Source organism: Falco rusticolus, chromosome 1 (genome assembly GCF_015220075.1).
Source record: "Falco rusticolus isolate bFalRus1 chromosome 1, bFalRus1.pri, whole genome shotgun sequence".
NCBI classification, from domain to species: domain Eukaryota; kingdom Metazoa; phylum Chordata; class Aves; order Falconiformes; family Falconidae; genus Falco; species Falco rusticolus.
In genome coordinates this window covers 77214568-77235254 of record NC_051187.1, presented here as the reverse complement: position 1 = coordinate 77235254, position 20687 = coordinate 77214568, and the positions used below count along the sequence as shown (strand labels likewise).

The following is a 20687-nucleotide window of genomic DNA, read 5'->3' as shown; positions in this document are numbered from 1 at the left end:
GGTTTTTTTGCATTGATTTGTGAATTCTGAACTGCAAGAGAAGAACATGTCTGATAAATGCAAAACTTTTACCTGTTAAACTTCATCTTAGAAATAAAGGAGTTAGAGAGCTGTGTGCTTATGTGTGTGTATATATATATGTAAACATGTTAGAGGAAGGAGGCACACAGTGACAAATGTTATTAAGCCTACAGAGATAAAAATCTTTATAGTGCCATGGCTGCATAGGTCTGTTGAATTTGTGTGCAGGAGGGAATGCTGAAGGGGGTTTTGATTTTGGTTTTCTCCATATCCATCTACTTTCTGAATTAGAAAGTCATCTTAACATAGACTTTAAAAACAGCTGGAAGACTTTAGAACTCTAGGAAGCTCCCTGTGGCTGTGCCTTTGCATATGTGGTATACTGTTTTCAAGTTCCCATTCAGTCAACAGGCACATTAAATTTATGTCCACACTTGTTTAGCTTTTTGACTGCTAAGCACATCTACCTGCTCAGTAGAAGTTCTTTTATTCTAGTGTTTAGCTTCTGGGGTTAATGTTTCTGTAAACACACTGTGATTAGGAGTTGTGTCTGCTCGGGCCTGTAGTACTAAGTAAATCTGATGTCTGTACAACATGATATGGGAACCCTGGACTGTGGTTCTGGGGCCTTTCAGAAATTTCCTGGAAGGCCAAGTTATCTGTGTAATTCAAAATGTAGACAAACTATTGAATTTTCTATAAGAATATTGGACATTTCCAGTATAAACATCTATATCTGAACATGTACACTTTGTTCATCATTAACGGAAGAAGTCCCTTTTCAAGCATAACTATTATAGTAGTCTATTGTACCTGTGTATGAATTTTATTTTGAATAGTGACAAGTGCTCCCAGTTTGTTGCCTAAGTATACATAGGTAGTGCAGATGTAACCACCTACGTTTCAGCAAATGGGTGCCATTCAAAGTGCCTTAAAGCATTTTGAGGGACTTGAAGAGGGATTGTGGTGCATAGGTAGGTATAGCCAATATTTTAAATATATAAAGGTGATGAATAAAGCTTCATCCTCCTGTAATAACCAGTGAACGACAAACCACTGAATGAATGTGTAGTCTTTGCTGAAGTGTGTGCATTTTTGGTGTTGCGAGGAGACAAAAGCAGCATGGTCTGAACTGCGTGCTTACTCTTTTATTCTTTCCTTTCTCTTTCCTCTTTCTCAGACACTGGCGTAAAAGATAACATCTATAGGAAACCTCCTATCTACAAACAGCATGGTACAGTCTGCTTTTGTCAGTTGCAGTTTTATCTACGTGTCTTTGTAAAGAAATGCATGTTGACTTCCAAATTAGTCTGCTGTAGTCTTTGCAGGAAAAAAGTAACATGAAAATTAAATAGCATTTTGTATAACATGTTGTCCAAGGATTCAGTAAGTTCTCTGAAACTGAGGTAACGATATTTTGATTTGTCTTGGTAATTCAAAGCTGGCACTAACTTCAAAGCAGTTTTCTTATTTATATAATGATAGAAAACAGGTAAATGTTGAAGGTTGCTTTTCTGTTTCCAGACCATGCCTTGGGTTATCTGGCTTTTGTAAATAATTCTGACTGCTATGTTGCTGGGGAAAAAAATACTCATTGATAATGCTGTATCTGAAATCTACTTTTCATTGGCAAGTTCTTCAAGCTGTAAAATATCAAGAACAAATGTAGTCACACCATGGTAGTTAGGAACAAATTCCGTAGCTGATGACCTTGGCAAGATGTGATAGGAAAAGCTTTGGTAGACCCAGCTACAAGATTACTGAGTTTCTGAACAACAGTAAGAAATGTGATGTTTTATACCACAGAGATTCTGACTTAAGACCCTCATAAATATGAAAAATAGAAATACAAAGTCTGCATTCTTCTGTTACTACTTTCGCTGTACGTTTCACCAATTAACATTAGTGCAGTTTCCATGTTGTTGTCAGTGCCTGCTGTGTTCTCAGTGGTGTTGACAATGATCTTGGTTCATGATACAGGTTTAGTAATAGGGAATTAATTTTTCTAAACTGAATTCCACTATCAGTCTTTGGCAAAAATACGTGGGGATTCTGCTGCAATAAGTGTGCCTGAAAAGTGCAGAAGTACATTTCTGATTTTTTAAGAGAGTCATGACTGGGGTACTCCGGTAGTCAGAAGCAGAGGTCAAAAATAAAAATAAAATACCTGATATAAATCAGTCTCACAGCAATAACTTTATTTTAATCATGATTGTATCCCTGCTTGGGAACGAATGAGAGAATAAAATAAACATGAGAGATGTTCATCACAACGTGAGCTAAGGCACTTTGGAGATGAAGGCAAGTATTTTCAGACATACAGGTGGGAGAATGAAGCTGCGCCACTCTTCATGGCAGGGGAAGGTCCAAGCTGTGCCTGTGAGCAGTGTTTCTGTTGGAGCAGCTCCTCCCATCCTCTCGCCTTCTGCTGCACTGTCTGCACAGAGGTGACTTCCCACGTTGTACGTAAGAGTGAGAAAGCTCCGTGTGTCTGCTCTCCCATACTTTGGCTTTAGCTGATTGCTGACAACTTTCCCTGAGTGAAAGGTTAGGGACTGCAGATACATCACTGCCTTCATGGTTAGAACAAGGAAAACACATTTTACCTATTTTTCTTTTGTGGTAACAGAGTGCTTTAACTGATGTTAAAATACCCAGTTAACAGTTTTTAAAATGACGGGTTATGTAGTTATCAATTTTGTACTGCCTTTCATGGAAAACTGCAGTTATTTCTTTTTTGGATTAAACTCTAGTTTGGATCTGGTACAGTAATAGGAGAAAGAAAATAGTCAACTGATGTCTCCCGAGTGAGTCAGCCTTGCACGTTCACTGTAACTGGCACTTCATGCTAAAGTAACTGCACATTCAGATATTTAGATAACCTCTGTGGTTTTTCTGGGTATGGTTTTGAGCAAAGTCAGACTTGCTGACATTTCAGCATACTTTAGGTGTTGGTCTTTGATAGACGTTTTCTGCTCACAGTATCCTAATCTTGGACAAACTAATATTACCTCTCAGGCAAAAAGATAGTATCTGTTTGGTTTAGTGCTTGCTTTAATGTAATCTGCCAACTTTATAATCTGCCCAAGCTCTCTAATTCCTTCTTGTCTTTAGATATACAAACTTTGAAGCAACTACTCAGGCTGTGCAAAAAAAGCTACTGACGAAGGAAGAAGTTGATTAGTGCGGTGGTGTTTGGAAGGATCATGAGCAAATGCAAAGTTACAGTAATCTGGTGTAAATGAGCATAGCTTTGTGGATTTACACAAGCTGAGGATATGGCTCCAATGTCCTGTCTGTGTCATTTAATTTTATAGATACTTTCGGTTGCAAAGAGGATTCTAAGCAGCAGCTCTTTTTCTTCCAGGCCAGGCATTTTTATATCAATTTTCCATCCATCAGATATGCAGTCGAAGTCTGGATTATGTCAGTTTTGCACTGCTGTATGGAGTTTTTCCTCATAATCACTGGAGTGAGTGGAGAATTAAATTAGTGAGTCAGATGTCTCTATAGGTTAACAAGGATATATGTTTTGAACTTTCTTTTATAGATTATAGATGTTCTGAAAGGTTGTGTTGAAAATACATGCTTGTTGTTTTTCTAACGTATGAAGAGCAAAACATAATTTACTCTTAACTCAGAAAGCCAAAAAAAAAAAAAATCAATGCACTTCCCTTCCAATAATTGTTTTTAAATAAAAAAAATAAATGAAATTTACCTTTTGTTCTGGAAGAACTCCTGACTAAACGCATGAGGAGTTGATGATCCAGCTCCTCAAGCTAACGGACAGTGAGCTAATACATGCTGAAAAGGAGCCAGAGAACATTCCTTCACTGAAGAGACCAAGTTTGAACAAACAAGCACAAAAATGTTCTTTAAAACAAGAAGTGCAAAAGCTCTTCCAAAACATTTAGCTTTAAAAAGGTTTCAGTTGCAGCAGTGCCCAACAGATTTGCTGTAGCTACAGCTTCTGTGTTTCTATTACGAACACCCAACTTCAGAATGAGGAAAAGGTGGTGATAGAATGGGACATATGAGAGATCAGGCTGGGAGCTGGGGACAGAAAGTGAGGAGTGCAGGAGCCTGCGTGGTCATTCTTTTGTGTGTGTGCTCATGTTTAAGAAATATTTTAACATCATTTAGAGTTTAAAAAGAAATTTAAGAGGTTTGCTTTTTGGCAATATTAGCACTGGTCCATGTGCAACATGCAGTTCACATTGGGTTCACAGCAGAACCAAGTATCCCTTGTAGTGGTGAAGCTGATGCTCAGTACTGATGAAATTCTGGTTACTTGGATTTATCTGCCAAGGATTTGTTGTATGAAGCCCCCTCAGGAACTTGGGAGGCGCAGGCCTTCATGGCCCCCATTGATTTTGATTGTACTCCTCTGCATGTCTTTGAAGTCAGATGCTCTCAAGATCCCGTGGAAAATTTGAAATCTCTGAATAATGCTTTGGATTGTTTTTTTTGCTTTGCAAACATCAACGGCTTGAAACAAAAACAATTTCCAAAAATGCAGCTGATTCCCTATATGGATTTCTGATTTAGTGAGAGCAAGATCCGTACATATAACATGGAACAACTTGTTTAATTGTCCTTCTTGCAATGTAGGGATTTTATTCTTCATCTGTCATATGTGGATATTTCTTTCTATTTATTTCTCAGAGAAGCAGCTTGCCATCTTGAGGAAATACCCTCATCAGGGTGCTATTAGCTAACTATGAAAACCTTGAGATTTTTCATGATACTGTTTTTACTTTATGACCTGGCTTTGTTCCATAACATTAAATTGAAAAAACACCAAAACCTCTACAGTTAAGTTTTTCACCTCTAACCCATAGATTTTTTTTTCTTGCTGCAATTTGTCATTTTTTAACCATGTCCTCAATAAAAATAGTTAAGGTCTGCCTGTGAGCTGTGTGATGGCAAATGAAACAGAATAGCACGGAAGTGCTAGTGGTAGTGCCTGTGTTCACATGCGGGGCAGATCCTCTGCAAACATGCTGGCTGGGGAAATGGAGAGGGCAGCGTTGTTCCCAGCTTTCTAGGGAGTGTTGCAGCACTTCTAATGGTGCAACTTAATCTCCTCCCCACCTCTGTCTCTGATAATCTAATCCGTGCGTTAACTTTTCTATTGCATACTATTTTTATTATTAATATATTTTCTGGGTACATTGTGTTGCATGGAGCTCTTGTGTTGCCCTTTTACTCAGGCATTGCAGGCAGTCCCCTTATGATAACTTCTCATGGGCTTAAAATGATGCTAGGTGCATTACATAATGTGGTATTCCAGTTTTGTACTGTATAAACTTTCCCCAAAACAACACAGACTGATACTAAGGCAAGTAGGACTCAAATTTTGGAATTTTACCTGCAATTATGTGAAATTTGGTGCAAAATCTTTCTGTAAGAATCTGAGGTGTAACTCAATGTCTGCAACAATACTCTGGGACATAAAAGACAAGGTAAAGCACACTTGATGGTTTGGAACTATCTAATGAGTAGGTTTTATGGTTTGGGTTTTCCATTTCTGGTTTTCGTCTCAGCAATTTGAGAAGTTGCAAGACAGTAAACCAACAGTAAAATATCAGCAATATTTTTTTGTTGTTGTTGTTATTAAATAATTCTGTAAGAGCGATATAGTCAGAAAAGTGGTTGGTCGAGGAATTGTGAATTTCAGTCTGACCCAGCCTCTCTTGCTGATTTCATGAAGAGGTGATACCGCATTTGTTCCTATCTACTTTACTGGCATTGCTGAACCTTTTTGGGAATGTAGGAGGCCCAGGTGCGCAGGCCACAGAATACCTGTGCAACCGAATGTGTCTTCATGGTCATGGTAACACAGAATGGGGAAATGACCACACTGTGCACAGTGACCGTATAAATCTGTTCCTAAATTATGATATAGGTTTTTTTCCCACCAATCATTCCTTAAATGTAGTTTCTTCCTAAAAAGAGGGGGTCACAATCCAGCAGGAATAGATTATCTAAATACACTGTATACCTGAAGGGTTAGTATTACTGTAAGAATTTCAGAATGATTTGGAATCATAGCTCTACACGTTGAATTTCCTACCCAACTCTGAGGGGGTTTTATTGGGTCCCCCCCACACATCAGCACCACTTAAAAAGATTGGTAACATAACCACAGCCAAAACAGAAAACAAAAAAAGATGTAATTGCTCTAATTTTTAAAATTAAATTAATCTTACAGCAGCAAGAAGATCAGAAGGGGAGGATGGAAGCTTGGATCAGGACAGTAAGAAGGTAATGATCACAAAGAACAAAAGGGAGTATATTGATCTTTCTTGAAGCAACTGTTTTTCAAAACATGTTCATATGTAAAGGTATTATTTCATATAGCTGAAATAATCATTGCTATGTTTAGGTCTTTCCAAGAAGATATAGCAAATCTCTCACTCAGGTGGTTTAGAATCTACATTCTACAGTAAAGAAAGAAGTAGGCATATTGAAATTAAGAGCAGTAAGCACATGAATTTTCACTCAGTCTCAATATATACAAAGGTGGTCCAGCTAGGCCTCTGGACTTTTACTTAGGCTGCATATTAACATAAAAAAAATGTTAACGGTAGATTAATTAACAGCAAGAAAATGACACAGTGCATCTTCTAAAGTGGGGCACAGTAGGCAGCTTAATCAACAGAGAAACTATCCTCAGCCCAGCTGAAAGTTAAAAGTTTTTGGTACCTGTGATGTCTAAGTCATGATGTAGTCACTTTTATAATTTGATAAAGAATGGTGGAAGTTGCAATGAGCATAAACATACAATCAGTTCACAAGGCTTCCTAGACAGACGAAGCAGAACTGTATTCAGATATTAAATACTGAATCTTGTAACAGGCTTTTACTCTCTCCAGCTGAAGACCAGTTGGCTCATTCTGAAAGGGGATATGGACACCAGAACTAATTCCCCGGATTCGGACACACGATCCCTGTCTCTTACTGCCGGAACTGACAGAGAAAACTTCCCAAGGGCGCAAGAGGGCATGACTGCTGGCTACTCCCGTGAGTACTGCATCCGCGGGCCTGCCGGAGCTGTTGAGTAGGAGTGTGGCAAAGGAAGGTGGCCCTGCTTCAGGCTTGTCCACATAGCTCTCTAGTTGGCTTTATGCTTTGTTTCTCTGTTGTAATTACACCTATTTGTCTGTTTTCCTATGGCTTGTAAGCATTCAATGCCTTGAGATTTGTCTTGTGAAACTACTTACAGTTTCACATTAGTAAAAGAAGAAGCATTGCTTGTATAAAGAAACGGTGTTGTCTCTTTGGAGAGTAGAAGTTCCTTACCACAAAAACGTGCCCCTCATTCATACATAAAACTGGCTATTAATTATATGCGGTGTGTTTTCAACAGACAGGATAGTAGTATCAGGGAGATTTTTGACTTGGGCCGATTACTCCTTGATACAAACCATGAGAGCCATTTCTTCTGTATCACAGTAAGCATAAAGAACACTTTGCTCCAAAAATTAAAAGTAGGCATTTTTTGCTGTTGCTCACAGTTATACCTGTAAGTTCACAGAAATCTTCCAGATGGAATAATGGGGTAATTTTGTTACTAAATACTGGTCTGAAGAGCATATGCCCGTGCTACCTTTCAGTACCAAAAGCACATTCTGCACATTTCTTCCTCCGCAGTTCAGCAAGTCCAGAGAGGAAGGAGATGGTCATCAGAATCAGGTCTGAATTTTACTTTTAGATTACATAGATGACAAAAAATACTTTAAATGAATTTTAACAGATAACTGGGACATTCCTCTCCCTGCCTTCTTCCCTTCATACCATACAGCAGTACCAGGTCATCTGGGGTAAACAAGTTGGGGAAGCAGTTTTCCAAAAGAATGAATCCAATGCGAGGCATGTCTGGAAGCAGGGCTAGGATGTCAGTCTTGTGGGCATTTTGGTAATGTGATAGCTGGCTCCATCAACGTATATTAAGGAAATTATGGCTTAGCTCTGCAAGGAAGAGGAAAAACAGATGCTACAAAGTCTGTCACAAGGCTGTAACAAGATAAAGAAGAAAAGTTATTTTGGGTCATCAGTCTCATGGGTCTGACTTGGAGGGATTTGATTCCTTAGTCCTCACCAGACATGACATACATGCACAAGGTGTATTGTAGGATTCCCTGTGCAGGGGAAACTGAGCCCGACCACCTCACACATCTAACATCTGTAAGCCATTGCCCAAAAATGAACACCTAAACCTTTCCTTGTAATGTGTCATTGGTTATGGTTGGAAGCTTTCTGGAGTTGATCTGATACTTTCTACATATGTATTGAGAGAATAGTCCCTGTGTGCAAATTTTAAGTACAAGGATGTAGCACACCAAGAACTGTGTTACACAGGAACAACATACGGTGTCAAGTTTTTTCATGAGAATATTGCTGGACTTGTCACTCTTCTATACCAGCATTTCTTTTATGGTTTTTTTATTATCTTGGGAACATGGAGCTATTAAAACTAGAAATTCAGAAGATGGTTCACACCTCTGTCAGAGGCAGTGTCCCCTCCACACCAATGCACTGCAGGTTGTGTAAGCAATTTCCCATGGGGTTTTGTTAGCTTTTCGCTGTCCCTTGTGAAAGTTAGCCCTGCTACACAATTATCAGCTACACAGAACTGATGCTCGGGCAAGTTTTCTTTCCCTGACATTTCCATTCTTCCCCACCCCACCCCCCACCCCTTTCTTTATGATTTTATTCAGCCACTAGAATGTTTTAGTACCCATGGACATACTAAAGTAATTCCTTCTGTAATCAGCGTTTCCCTATTTAGTTCTGAATATTTGTGGTCTGTCACATGCCCCGCTGGCCATGGAAGAGTAGCTTCTCTGCCTCTTGCACTTATGATTAAGAACTCTGACATTCAGCCCCGTGTCTGTGGCATAGTCAGTGAGTATCAGAGAAAATAAACTTTTCAGGTATAGGTTTGGTGCCAAGTTGTTATATACAAAGTGGAGAGGATTAGTAGACGTAAGACTGTGAATCTCTGGGGATGTGTCCAAACATACTGTGTAAACAGCCCTGCGTTCATCTGTCCAGCCTCTAGGCAAACCAGAGAAGGATTATTCTGCTCTAGACGATATTTAGCCACGTTGTGTTAGGTATACACCCAGAAGAATACGTCTAACAACAAAGCGCATCAGCGTGAAGCTTGTGTAATTTGGCATCTAGAGTGGACCTTGCATCTGCTTACATCCTGTGTAAATGTCTTTTTTCTGTATATGTAGATGTTTAGTAGTTAATAATTTACCATAATTCATGATTTTAAGTGTCACATACTTAGGAAAGCAGTCGTCAAAGTATGTAACCCTGGCTCTACATGTATTCCTGATGTGCTGAGAGGCAGCCTCAGAATGTCCAGGTAGAGTGAATGTCATAGTGCAAAAAACAGGAGCTGTAGCCAGGCAGAAAGTAGCTGATGCTCAGATAGTGCCTAATTAGAGAGAGAGACTGCTTTGTCTTGGCCAGTTACTTCAGAAATCTTACTGTAACAGTACAGCTGCAGTTGGATACGACAATGAGCAGTACGTGGCTGTTGGCTTTTAGTGCTATATTTTTCCTTTATATTTAAAAAAACAAAAAGAAGCAAAACAAAACGTGTTTAACTGTGTAACTGAGTTCATGGGAAACAGAAGCTAAGTGAGATACCGTTCCCACTGGGCCTTGCTAACTGCTTTCGGGCCGTTTCGGCGTCATTCGGCTCTTGGGTTTTCCCAGCCGGCCACAGGGTGGCGCTGGTGCCCGCGGCCGCGTCTCGGTCCCGGCGGTCCCGGTCCCGCCTCGGTCCCGGCTTGGTCCCAGCTGCCCCGGCCGCGGCTCGGTCCCGGCTGTCCCAGTCCCAGCTCGGTCCTGGTGCCTGCTCAGTCCCGGCTCGGTCCCGGCTGTCCCGGTCCCGGGTCAGTCTCGCCTCAGTCCCTGTCCCGGCTCGGTCCCGGTCCCGGCTCCGTCCCGGTGCCCGGGCGGCAGCTCCTCCGCCGCTGCCAGCTGCGCGAACTGTGTCTGGTTTCAAACTGGTCCTTACCTTATTGCTTTTTTCCTTGGCGACTGGTGACAGAACAGTTATCTCACCCATCCTCTCTGTAGCCAAGAGGCCAGGAAACTGAACTCTGCACTGATGTGCAGCACCAGCATCTTTTTCCAGGCAGGAGCAGGGGTGACAGTTGTGTGGCAGATAGATTCATCCTGTCTCACTGGTATGACACTCTTTGCCCTCTGGCGTCACTGCCGGTCAGGTCACAGGCAATGGTAAGTTTCTGGTTTCTAAACTGGAATAGCTGTGATCTAATTCAGTATTCGTCACTACATCCCTGTATCAGGCCTGGAAACCCCATGGGGCTGAACACGTAAGTTCTGCTCGTAGTTTATACCACTTCTCAGATGGTAATTGATTACGTTTCTGAAACAACTCTTGCTTTGATAGATCATTTTACTAGCTTAAATAAGCAAAGTTTATCAAGCCTTCTCTCCTGTTATGAGCTTTCATTGCCCCAGTTATCCTGTAGACCATGGGTCTTCTGGGGTTAATTTAACCCATGCGAACAGGGATGAACAAGAGCAGCACAAAGGAATCCTCCAAGATCTCCTGTCACTGCTATTGTTTCCACATTTTATATGTATCAGGACATGCATATCTAGTTTCTGCCTTTTTTTATGCTTGTCCTAGCAACTCAAGGTTATTTGTGATTGAGCTGTATATCTAAGCTTCTCTCCTTCCCTATTATTTCCAAGTTATGAGCTCTCAGCTTGAATTATAGAAGTTTGGTGTATTTATTAGTCCCTAAGTGCATGGTTTTCCCATGAATTATTAAATTTTATGCCATTTCTATTATTCTAATGTTCAAGGTTATCCCCATTCTTTATGATATCCCAGTGCTCCTCTGTATCGGCAGTACTTTTATTACTTTGTGTAGACAGCAAAGTTTGTTAGTCCATTACTATTTTTGGTGTCCAGATTATTAGTGAAAACTTGAGGCAATTTCAGCTCAACACCAGTCCATGCTGACACTTTTCTTTAGCAGCCTTGCTCCGTTCTCACTACCCATTTCTTACATTTTGTTATTTCCTTACAGACTTTATAATTCCTCTGATAAACTCCCATCTTTTCCAGATTTGCATTTAATTTCAAGTGTGGCCAAATACCAGTCACTGTAATAATATCACATTAGATGAGATCCAATAAAATTTGTCTTGTGCAGAAGTAATTTCTCTTAACAAAGAAAGCAAGCCTGGCACTGTGTCCTTAACTTATGTCAAACCAATTAAAATCTATGTGAATGTAATTGATTTTCTGTTTACATTGATGGTTTTGTTCAGTCTTTCCTTAAGTTTTCTGTTGGAAGCAAGCTGGTAGCTCCTGATTAGCTTTCCCCCCTCTTAAATATAAGAACTATAGTTGCTCTTCTCCAGTGGTAAGAGGTATTGGACTTGCAATTTGATGTGAGCTTATCGCTCCCTATTTAAGTACATTAAGTGCTTTTTCATTATGGCTGTGATTCATCAATGTTCCCTTATCCCGCTAGCTTTCATTCCTTACTCAGTGCTCTATCTTTTGTTCCTAAAAACAGCGATGAAATGCTGCTGTTGGAGCCCTGTCTAGGTTACCTTTCACCTCTGCTGTATACTGTCAGCGTAGCTCCCAGTGATCCCATTTCTTCGTTCCTTGTTCTCTTTTTATTTGGATAGCTGGGGAACCTTTCTCTATTTGTTTTAGTATCGTTTTTCAGTGTTTAACTCAGCTTGACTTCTGGCAGTTCTCACTTTATCTCGGCACATCACGAGCTCTTTGCTGATCCATCTTTTGTTTTTTCTTTCTGTATGCTTATTCCTAATCATCTCCTCAGGGTATTTATTAATCCAGTGAGGTCTGGATTCCCCCCTCCTGCATTCCCCTTTGGACACAGATTGCTAAGATTTTTGACAGAAAGAAGCATTGTATGTCCAGTTCTTTGAGCTAACTGACTTCTCTAACTCTTTGCAGTTATCAAAGTTTCCTGTACTGGAATCAAGAATGTTTATTACACACTTGTTTGTTCATCTTTTGTTTCTTTTAAACTGATTCAACTTGTTGCTGCTTATAATACAGCATTATCTTAATTAACCAAAAAATAATCTGAAACACTTTTTGTCCTTTCACTGACAAAAGGAACTTCCAAACTTTCTTATTAGATTCTCAGTATTAAAAGTAAGACTTCTCAGTTGTTTCATAGTGGCTGCACACAGTTTCATCACCATATTACATACAGTTTGTTCATGGTAACACTGCTTTGCTGATTTTGTCTATTTTGTTAACTTTCTCATGAGTGTTTATACTCTCACTGATTTACTTTATCTATTGCCATATCTTCTTTTATGCTTTTTTCCACTTGAAACAGTAGAAGTTTTAAAGAAAGCAAAAACATTTTTGTGGGGGTTTTTTAAGTGGTAGGCTACACATCCTTCCTTTTGAAGAGACAAAACCAAAACCACATACATCCTGATCAGAAGTGATGTAACTCTAAAATGATGGTACCTTTAATCCCATTTTCAAGTCATGGTTTACACAAAGTTGGAGGGCAGAGATTTCACGAGCTCTCAAATCTGCTTTGCATCACGTAGCTGCATAAGGCTTCCGTAACATGAGTCCCACAGCTCTGTTCATGTCATGCCCGGTAAGGTGAGCGCCTACTGGCATGCTGTTATTTATAGACATTGTTACACATGTTCATGTACATTAAATATGGAGAAGAGGTGAGCATTGCTCAGTTATATGTCATCCCATTAATAGAATGTACATATTGATCTTGTAATTTCTGTTTCTGGATGTTTTCTTGAATTCTGTGTTTCAGCAGGCTGTAAAGGGTTTACAAAACATACAGTTGTATGTTGTGTCTTTTACAGGATTTCCATATTCTAAATCTGCTTCTCTGCCTGGCTATGGAAAGAATGGCTTACATCAGGTAGGTATACATTTAAATGCATTCTCCAAGCAATAGTGTATCATAAACAGGCAGCTTAGTAAGTAGTTGAAAATCTACACAGTAGACACTTCAAAGGTGTTTTGGCTGCCAGCCTTGTCTGACAGATTCATACCCTATGTGGGTTACAGTTTGTCTGTCTGCAAGAGTAAGACAGACTGAGGCTTCTCCTTTTAATTGTGTACATCATGAGCATTAGAAATCTTGATTCTCCTCCCAAAACAAACGAAGGTCGAAAATGCACAGGCTATTAATCTATATTAATAGATCACAGTATAGCTTGAATTAATGATAGAGTGAGTTAGGCCTATAATTACGCAAGTAATGATCTTAGAGCAAAGGTGGAGCAGCCCACATCCATTCCATTTCTTGAACCATCTGTCTGGTTTTTTTCTAGTATGCATGTGTGTATATGTGTATGTATATACACGCACAGTCATCGTACTTTTAAGGCAGGGAGGGAGCAATATAGAGAGAATGGCAGACAGCAATCTAGAAAGCAAAATACGTAACAATTATGATCAGATCAGACTAGTTGTTCTTTTTCTAATCTTTTTTTATTATTTTTGTAAGTCTAGGGAAAAGGCATCTTTGACCCTATGGTCTCTCTTACTCTCTGGCATCTAGCATTACGGGTTCTCAGTTCATGGCTTACCGTTTTTAGGTACAAATCCATTATGCTTAATAGCAATAAGCTGGCCATACATACATGCACACGTGCACTTAAATTTATAAGACTGATTTGTGTCTAAACTACATGGACAGGACCTCATTCAGATTCCCTCCTTTCTCCAAAGGAAGATGTGAAAGCTACAAAAGCACGAGTGGGATTTTACTTTACAGTGATACATGTCAAACTGCAGGTCATTGGGAGGACAACAAGAAAGCAACTGTCAAAAGAGTAGCTAAATTATTTTTTCAGTAGCTACTGAAATGTCCATCCCTTTGAGTTAATCTTGCAGGGCTAATTGTGCCTGCATTGCTTCAATACCTGACTGCCTGAATTCCTCTGTGAAGGAACCAGTGGCACTGCAACTTGATCAAATGTGACTTCGGGAACTAAAAGGGTCTGGAGAAACCTGTCCCCACCTGTGAGTCAACGGGGTCTTTTTCTGACTTTTCACAATAACTGTTACCAGTAACTTTGAAGCGAGGGACTGACTGGCGCCCAGCCACTGTACTGGTGAGGTACCAAAGCCATCGGGAGGCTTGACAGAGGCAGGCGGACACCAGCCGCATCAGCCGTGCGCTGGCCGCGCGCGCCGGCTGGAGCCGTGCAGTGCAGCGTGGAAGCGGCGGGTGGCAGCAGCTGTCCCACCTAAAGGCTCCAACCTTAGCTGAAAACGGTAGGGAGGTTGGAAAGGTTGCTTGCACGTGGTCAAATCCTTGAGGCCAAAATTCCTCTCGCAGTGGATGTCCTCTGTTTGGACCGCTGGTTCATACCAGCTTCTGCGGTTTGTTATTTTTAATCAGCCATCCCAGTGCTGCATAACAAAATAAACTGAAACCAAACGACAAGGAACCTTGCAGGTTATTGTGAGCATAGCTGTGCACACCGTTCGTACCTTAACAGGCAAAAATGAGACTCAGGGGAAAAAACCCCATATAATAGTGCTTTTCTGTTCTCCTGTAATGTTTTTTCATCATACCATTTGCCGGCAAAGGAAGAATAACAACAAGTCAGACAAAGCTATGGCACACATGCACAGTTCTTCCTGGTCTTAATGGCATCAGCAGTGTGAAGCAGAAAGCAGAGTGAGAGATGTTTTAGTGCTGCATAAGTGATTTGTGACAGTGGCAGTAAGATGTCTGCTTGGCATGGAAAGGCATGTGACAATTTCAGTCCTACCTTGCTTACTTGAGCAATTAGGTTGAGTTCAAATGAAACTCTGTATTCTCATTCTGTCTTGCCAGGATCTGTGTTTTGATTGTCTGGTACCAACTGGTTTTCTTTTTTCTCTTGTCAACATGCAGAGTGGTTTAGTAGTGTATTTTGCTGCTACATTGCTTCTGTCTTTCTCTTTCAGCCTGAAAATATGGGCCAATATGAAATGGACCAGGAGGCAAGCTGGGGGATGAAAGGTACGTTGCAATTTCATTTTCACTTCACTTCATGTTTTCTTCCTTTGAGGATGCTCATTAATACATTGCCAGAAAGGTTTCTATTCTGAGATCTCCCCATAGTTCATGTAGTAATGACTAGACAGAGATCCACCTCAGTATCATGTTCATCACAGAGAATCTTCTTTTCATCTAACTGAACATAAAGCCTGACTGAAGTCCTGTATCATAAAGTGGTACAACTAGGCTGAGTCAATCCCAGTATCCTCAATGTGTGGCAACAGTCTCTGGGATGGTGGTCTTACAGCAAAGGCAGGAAGAAATTTAAGATAATCACTGCTTCAAGGCATATCTCATTTTTTAAAAGATGTCCATTGTGCTTCTTGTTTGTGCTACAGTGTGGTTAAAATATACAGAATTCAAAAAGCAGAATTCATTTGCATTATTTGTTTTTGTTACAGTTTAAATGGACTGTGAACTTAATATGGAACTTGTGTTGAAATTTTCAAAAGAGCAGAGCAATTTAGGAATATGCATCTACTCATGGGGAAGAGTAGGATTTTGTTTCCAAGACGCTTGAGCTCATTTTGAAAATCTTACTCTGATGCTTCACTTCATGCTTCTGTATTGATGCAAACATTTTTCTCTATGTTTGAACAAAGTACAGATTTTGAAAAGTAGGCTTATCTCTGATTTCATTTCAGACCATAAAAAGGTCTATGAAAATGTATTGGCTCTCCTGATTGCATTTAATCATGGTTGTGGACAGGTGACGTTGTGGTAGTCATAGCATATATAGTCATGTAGTGACCTAACTAGAATACTCCTGTGCTAGTTTAGATCCAGGAGTCATTGTCCCCACACCCCTAAATCATCTTCTCTTCACTGTTGTTATTCCTTCTGCGGTGAGCCCAAGTGCAGGATGTTGGCATCTTGAAATATTGTATTAACATAATGGTTTTCATGTATGTTCCCAAGCTGACATGCCTGTAATAATCCATATATTTTAACTGTTTCCAGTAAAGAACAATAAGGGCAGGACTTTTGGATGACAGACTGACTTAACTCTGCACAAAAGCATCCTGTAAAGAGAAATTCCCAATTTTGCCAGAATACTCACTGTGTAACCCAATAGCATCAAGAGATGGACTTTCTGTAATAAGCGTTTAATTTCAAGGACTACTGCTTCAGTGATAGACAGCGTTATAGGCATTCAGAGCATGGGGGTCAAATGCATACTATACGTGCAGTTGTCCAACAGCTATTGAGAAGACAGAAATGTAGTAGCGCAACAAATCGCTGACGTACCTAAATGTTCGTTGCAGTGTCTCCAAAAGAAGCCTATAAATTCTAAACTGTGAACCTGTTCTTATTCTCTTGCAGAATACAAGGTAAGAAGGGCTTTTCCAACACTGGAAGAACAATCAGATTCAGCACTTCCTAGCAAGGTTACATATGTTCCTTTTTTTTTTATTTTGTTAATTTTTGTCCCAGTGAAATATTTGTCAAATCAAGATGCAAGTATGTACCGTTTAAATTAGTAAGTTCTCCACACTGTCACATCCGCACATAAGAATCAGATTTGGCTGGAGTTCATATGCTCTTGTCTTTTTAACAGATTTATCCTTATGAAACACTTATTGTAACAAACCGAGTTCGTGTGAAACTGCCTAAGGATGTGGACAGGACCAGGCTGGAGGTAGGAATGATGTTTGCTTGATGGCTTTGCAAGTCTTTGTTCTGTTTGTTTACCATTGTAGGTATTCCTGTGACCAAGTAATAGCAATGAAAGAAGAGAGGAATAACATTATATATTATGTTTTATTGCAAAACACTAGTACGTGGGCAATTTAACTAAAAAAGAGTAGCCAAAAACCTGGTAAATATCTGAGCAAATGGTGTTTTACAAAGATACCGATGAAACATGTTAGTTTTGGATGATGATACAGGATATTGAAAGTTGGAATGGAACAGGTGGAAGCTTGTGTTTTTAACTCCTGTAAAAAACATCCTCCTAGAATAACCTGAGTATTATAAAATACCTCCTTTTATCCTGCAAATATGTAGACCTATGTCTGGTCCATTGTCTTATTCAGCCTTGCCTTGGGCTCTGTGATCCATGATCACTGTGCCACAGATTTGCTGTAGCATCCATCTCTCTCAAAAAGTAGCAGTGTATGCTGGAGAAATGCAGATATAATTTCTTGTAAAGGAAACCTTAGTTTCCAAAGGCCAAAGATAGCTCAGTAAAAAATATGTGATAACAATATTGCACTTTCGGGAAGATTTATATTTAAATAAATATATTGGGTTTTTATCTTGATAATGTGACAAGAAAAGAAAAAACTTAAATCTTAAAGCAAAAAAAGAAGAAAAACTGTGAAGAGGCAGAAAGGTCTTCATTAAAGATCAATTAAAAAAATATCATTTACCAAGTTTTTATATACATAGTATATTTTGGAAATGGTATTACATTCTTAAATAGTTCAATGTGCTTGTTGCTTGATTACCCAGCAAATGGTATTGATTTGATTGTAAGGAAAAAGCCTCAAACGTGCTGTTTTAAGCCTGGGGTATAGCAAGGCATGATAGCAATAATAAAAAGCATAATGAGTCCAGAAAAAGGAGCAGGGAGTTGGAGGGATACTCATCTGGACACATCCTATAAAGGATTCTTTTATATATACACATATATGTGTGTGTGTATATTAAAGAACAGAGTCTTTATTTAAATACATCAGACTGGTCTGAATAGCAAATGCAGCTCCATGTTACTTTTTTTAAGACAACACGTAGTTTGCTTCGGGTGGATCGTGCCTGTCCTGGCTGCCATTATCCGTAACTCATATACTGTCCTCGGCTGGGTTTGCTGTTTGTATAATGTTGGAGTTGCTCCGTCTGCCTTGCGGCAGGTGCAGCCCAGTGCATCATAGCTCAAGGAGCCTGACGACTTCAAACATCTCGCAGAGGTTTGCAGAAAGAACAGTCAATAAGATCTGCTTCAGACCTGCACCAGAGAAGCAATAAGGGGACCGGGCTGGTCCTGCTGATTGCTGCACTATGTTAAACACGTGTGTTGGCAGGAAGGACTCCTTTGGAAACCATCTTACGTTTATTAGGGATTGGTAGTTTTTTAAACAGTTAAATTAGCAGCATTTTAATAGGATTTTGACTACTGGAAGAACAGAGGCAGCAGCTCATCTACACATTCAAACCATATGCAGAGAGCTGAGTGACAGGCACAAGCTGTTGCCTTCCCTGCCAGCTGCTTTCCTTCCTCCCTGTCCCTTCTTTCTGCATTACGGAATTGCTGGAAATAAGTTTCTCTAAGCTTTATATAGAGAAGAAGTTTATCGTTATTTCCTCTTGTGGCAGAAGAAGAAGATTGCAACTTAGTTGCTGGCTTGTGTATTCAGCAGCTTTCAGTCTTGAGCCAGACACAGGGCGAGGTGGGTGTACGGGTTTGCACAGGAACGGATCAGGATTAGGCACATACCCCCGCCGTCTGTTAGTAGGGGACCCACTTAGAGTATCTTGGTATCTTCACGCTGGAAGCAGGTGCCAAGGTTGGATTTCACCTTCACCTGAGCTCCATTTCACAATTCTGGAAGGTAAGATTCGATGCTCACAGATCTCTAGGAGGCAGGTGCTCACTCCAAGCAGAACTGGTTGCCAGTTGATCTGTTTTCATCCTGCATAGCCAGTGTCACTTGTGGAAGGGCTGGCTTGTGCCTACAGAACTGCTAAAGGTGATAGCACTGCTAAGCCCATCCAAACTGTAGTGTGATTTACCTAGGAAAATACTTAAATAAAACAAAAATCTTATAATATTAGAGTTTTATTCTGATCAGTTTTGTGAGCTGAAGCCTTGCATTGCTCTCGCTGCTGCAAATCAGAACAAGCTCCTGGGTGTGATGGCTGTGGACAGGGTACAGGTGGTGTCCGTGAGAGGAGACCTAGAACTGTTGTGTTTTGTATCAACTGTCAAACCTGAAAGCGGTCTTACTGTGTCCAGTATGACTAGAACATCTCGTACATGATGTTTGATTTCCTTCTCTACTTAGGAGCAATAAGGTGACTAAATCTGCGTAAGCTAGATTTATTTAGCAGCATTCTCGCAAGCTGACTTGAAGCGGGCTCCTGTTTGTGAACTCTGAATGATCTGGCACAGAAGTCATGGAACGGGCACTGTTGTTTGTCTCTGATTCCCTCTTCCAAGGGGTGTCTCTGATACTGAGTGTTCCTGTCATGAAAAGTGAACTCAAGTAAAACAGTATTAGCTCCTTGGGTCAGATTAAGGGAGGCTGCAGTGAAGACCTCAGCTGATGGTCAAGGACCGCAGGAGGGTGGGGTTTTAATGGGTGGTAGTGTTTTCCTAGCTTTGCTCCCATTGTGAGTATTTTTTAGATTACACTGTTCTGTAAGAAATTTATTTTAAGGGTTCTAAAAAATATTTTCCTGTAGGAATGCATATTTTTCTAAGCCCAAGAGGTATCTAGAGATTAGGAAGGCTCAACTGGTAATAAACGCATTCAAATAATAGGAATTCTTTCTTTCAAAAGCATAGAAACACTCAGCATGTTTTTGTTTGCTTGTTCTAACTCAGCAGTGAGGCAGAAGCGCCCAATTCCTGGTGCTCCTCCAGGAGATACTTATGCCAACAGTGAACTAATACATAGAGCATTGAGAATTCGTTATAATAAATGGTCTGCTGATGTTTAAATACATTACTGGCACACAGGCTTTTGAATGGATAGCCTGGATCTTCATTTAGTATAAGCTGATTAGAAATGCAAGGAATTTACACTGAATAAGGATTTAACCCAGGATGGTTTTTTAGAAGTTTCTCTCTACCACAGTGCTCTTATCTAACATTAGATGAATGGAGCAGCATTCCCGTGAGCTATTCTAACAGGGAATGGTGAAGAACAAGTTAATGCAGATAATGTTGCAGGACAACAGAGCAGTAGCACAGGGTTGGATTACATGGTCTGGGTGAAGAGGAACTGCACCCTGGCTGCATCTGCAGATACACAGACTTGGGGAACAGCAGCTGATGCTCAGGTGGGCAGAGCCTCCAGTCAGAGGGACTGGGCCAGGCTACAGGAATGTGTCAACAGGGACTTCATGAAGTTCAGTGAAGGTAAATCCAGTTTCCTGCACCTGTGACAGAGTAACACCAGTCATCAGTGCAAGGAGGGGGGAACAGCTCTGCGGAAAAGTATCTGATGGTCCTGATGGAAAACAAGCTGAATGTGAGGCAGCAACTCACCTTTGCAGTAGAGAGGTTCTGGAAGAAAATACACCCTTCTCAGAAGCAAACACTGGAAGGCCAAGAGGCAACAGTCACAAGTTGCAGGAAGGGAAATACAATTAGATACAAGGGAAAAATTCCTCCCTGGGAGAACAGTGCACTGGAACAGGCTGCCCAGGAGGCGATGGAGACTCCATCTCTGGATGCATGCAAAAAGCAGCTGAACAAGGCCTTGAGGAACATGGTCTAATTTTAAAGTTGGCCCTGTTTTGAAGACCTCTGTGAATCCCTAATTTGCTTAGGTTGGTATATTCTGTGAAGACATAGCCTTAACATAATTACAAAATAGGCTTATTTGGTGCTCTTGCTGCAGTAGC

At 40.4% G+C, this 20687-nt stretch overlaps 1 protein-coding gene across 9 annotated transcripts in view; it reads left to right on the top strand.

Annotated features, from left to right (window-relative positions):
- Positions 1-20687, top strand: part of ABLIM2 (actin binding LIM protein family member 2) — a 143613-nt gene that overhangs the window by 112503 nt on the left and 10423 nt on the right. For 6 of the 9 annotated variants that reach the window (XM_037385557.1, XM_037385523.1, XM_037385492.1 and 3 more), the window contains 7 exons: positions 1202-1255; positions 6236-6288; positions 6900-7047; positions 12919-12977; positions 15023-15077; positions 16440-16504; positions 16675-16755. In XM_037385557.1, the coding sequence (XP_037241454.1) occupies positions 1202-1255; positions 6236-6288; positions 6900-7047; positions 12919-12977; positions 15023-15077; positions 16440-16504; positions 16675-16755 (515 nt within the window). The remainder of the gene's footprint in view (positions 1-1201; positions 1256-6235; positions 6289-6899; positions 7048-12918; positions 12978-15022; positions 15078-16439; positions 16505-16674; positions 16756-20687) is intronic. The other 3 variants (XM_037385539.1, XM_037385509.1, XM_037385515.1) reach the window with 2 other exon arrangements.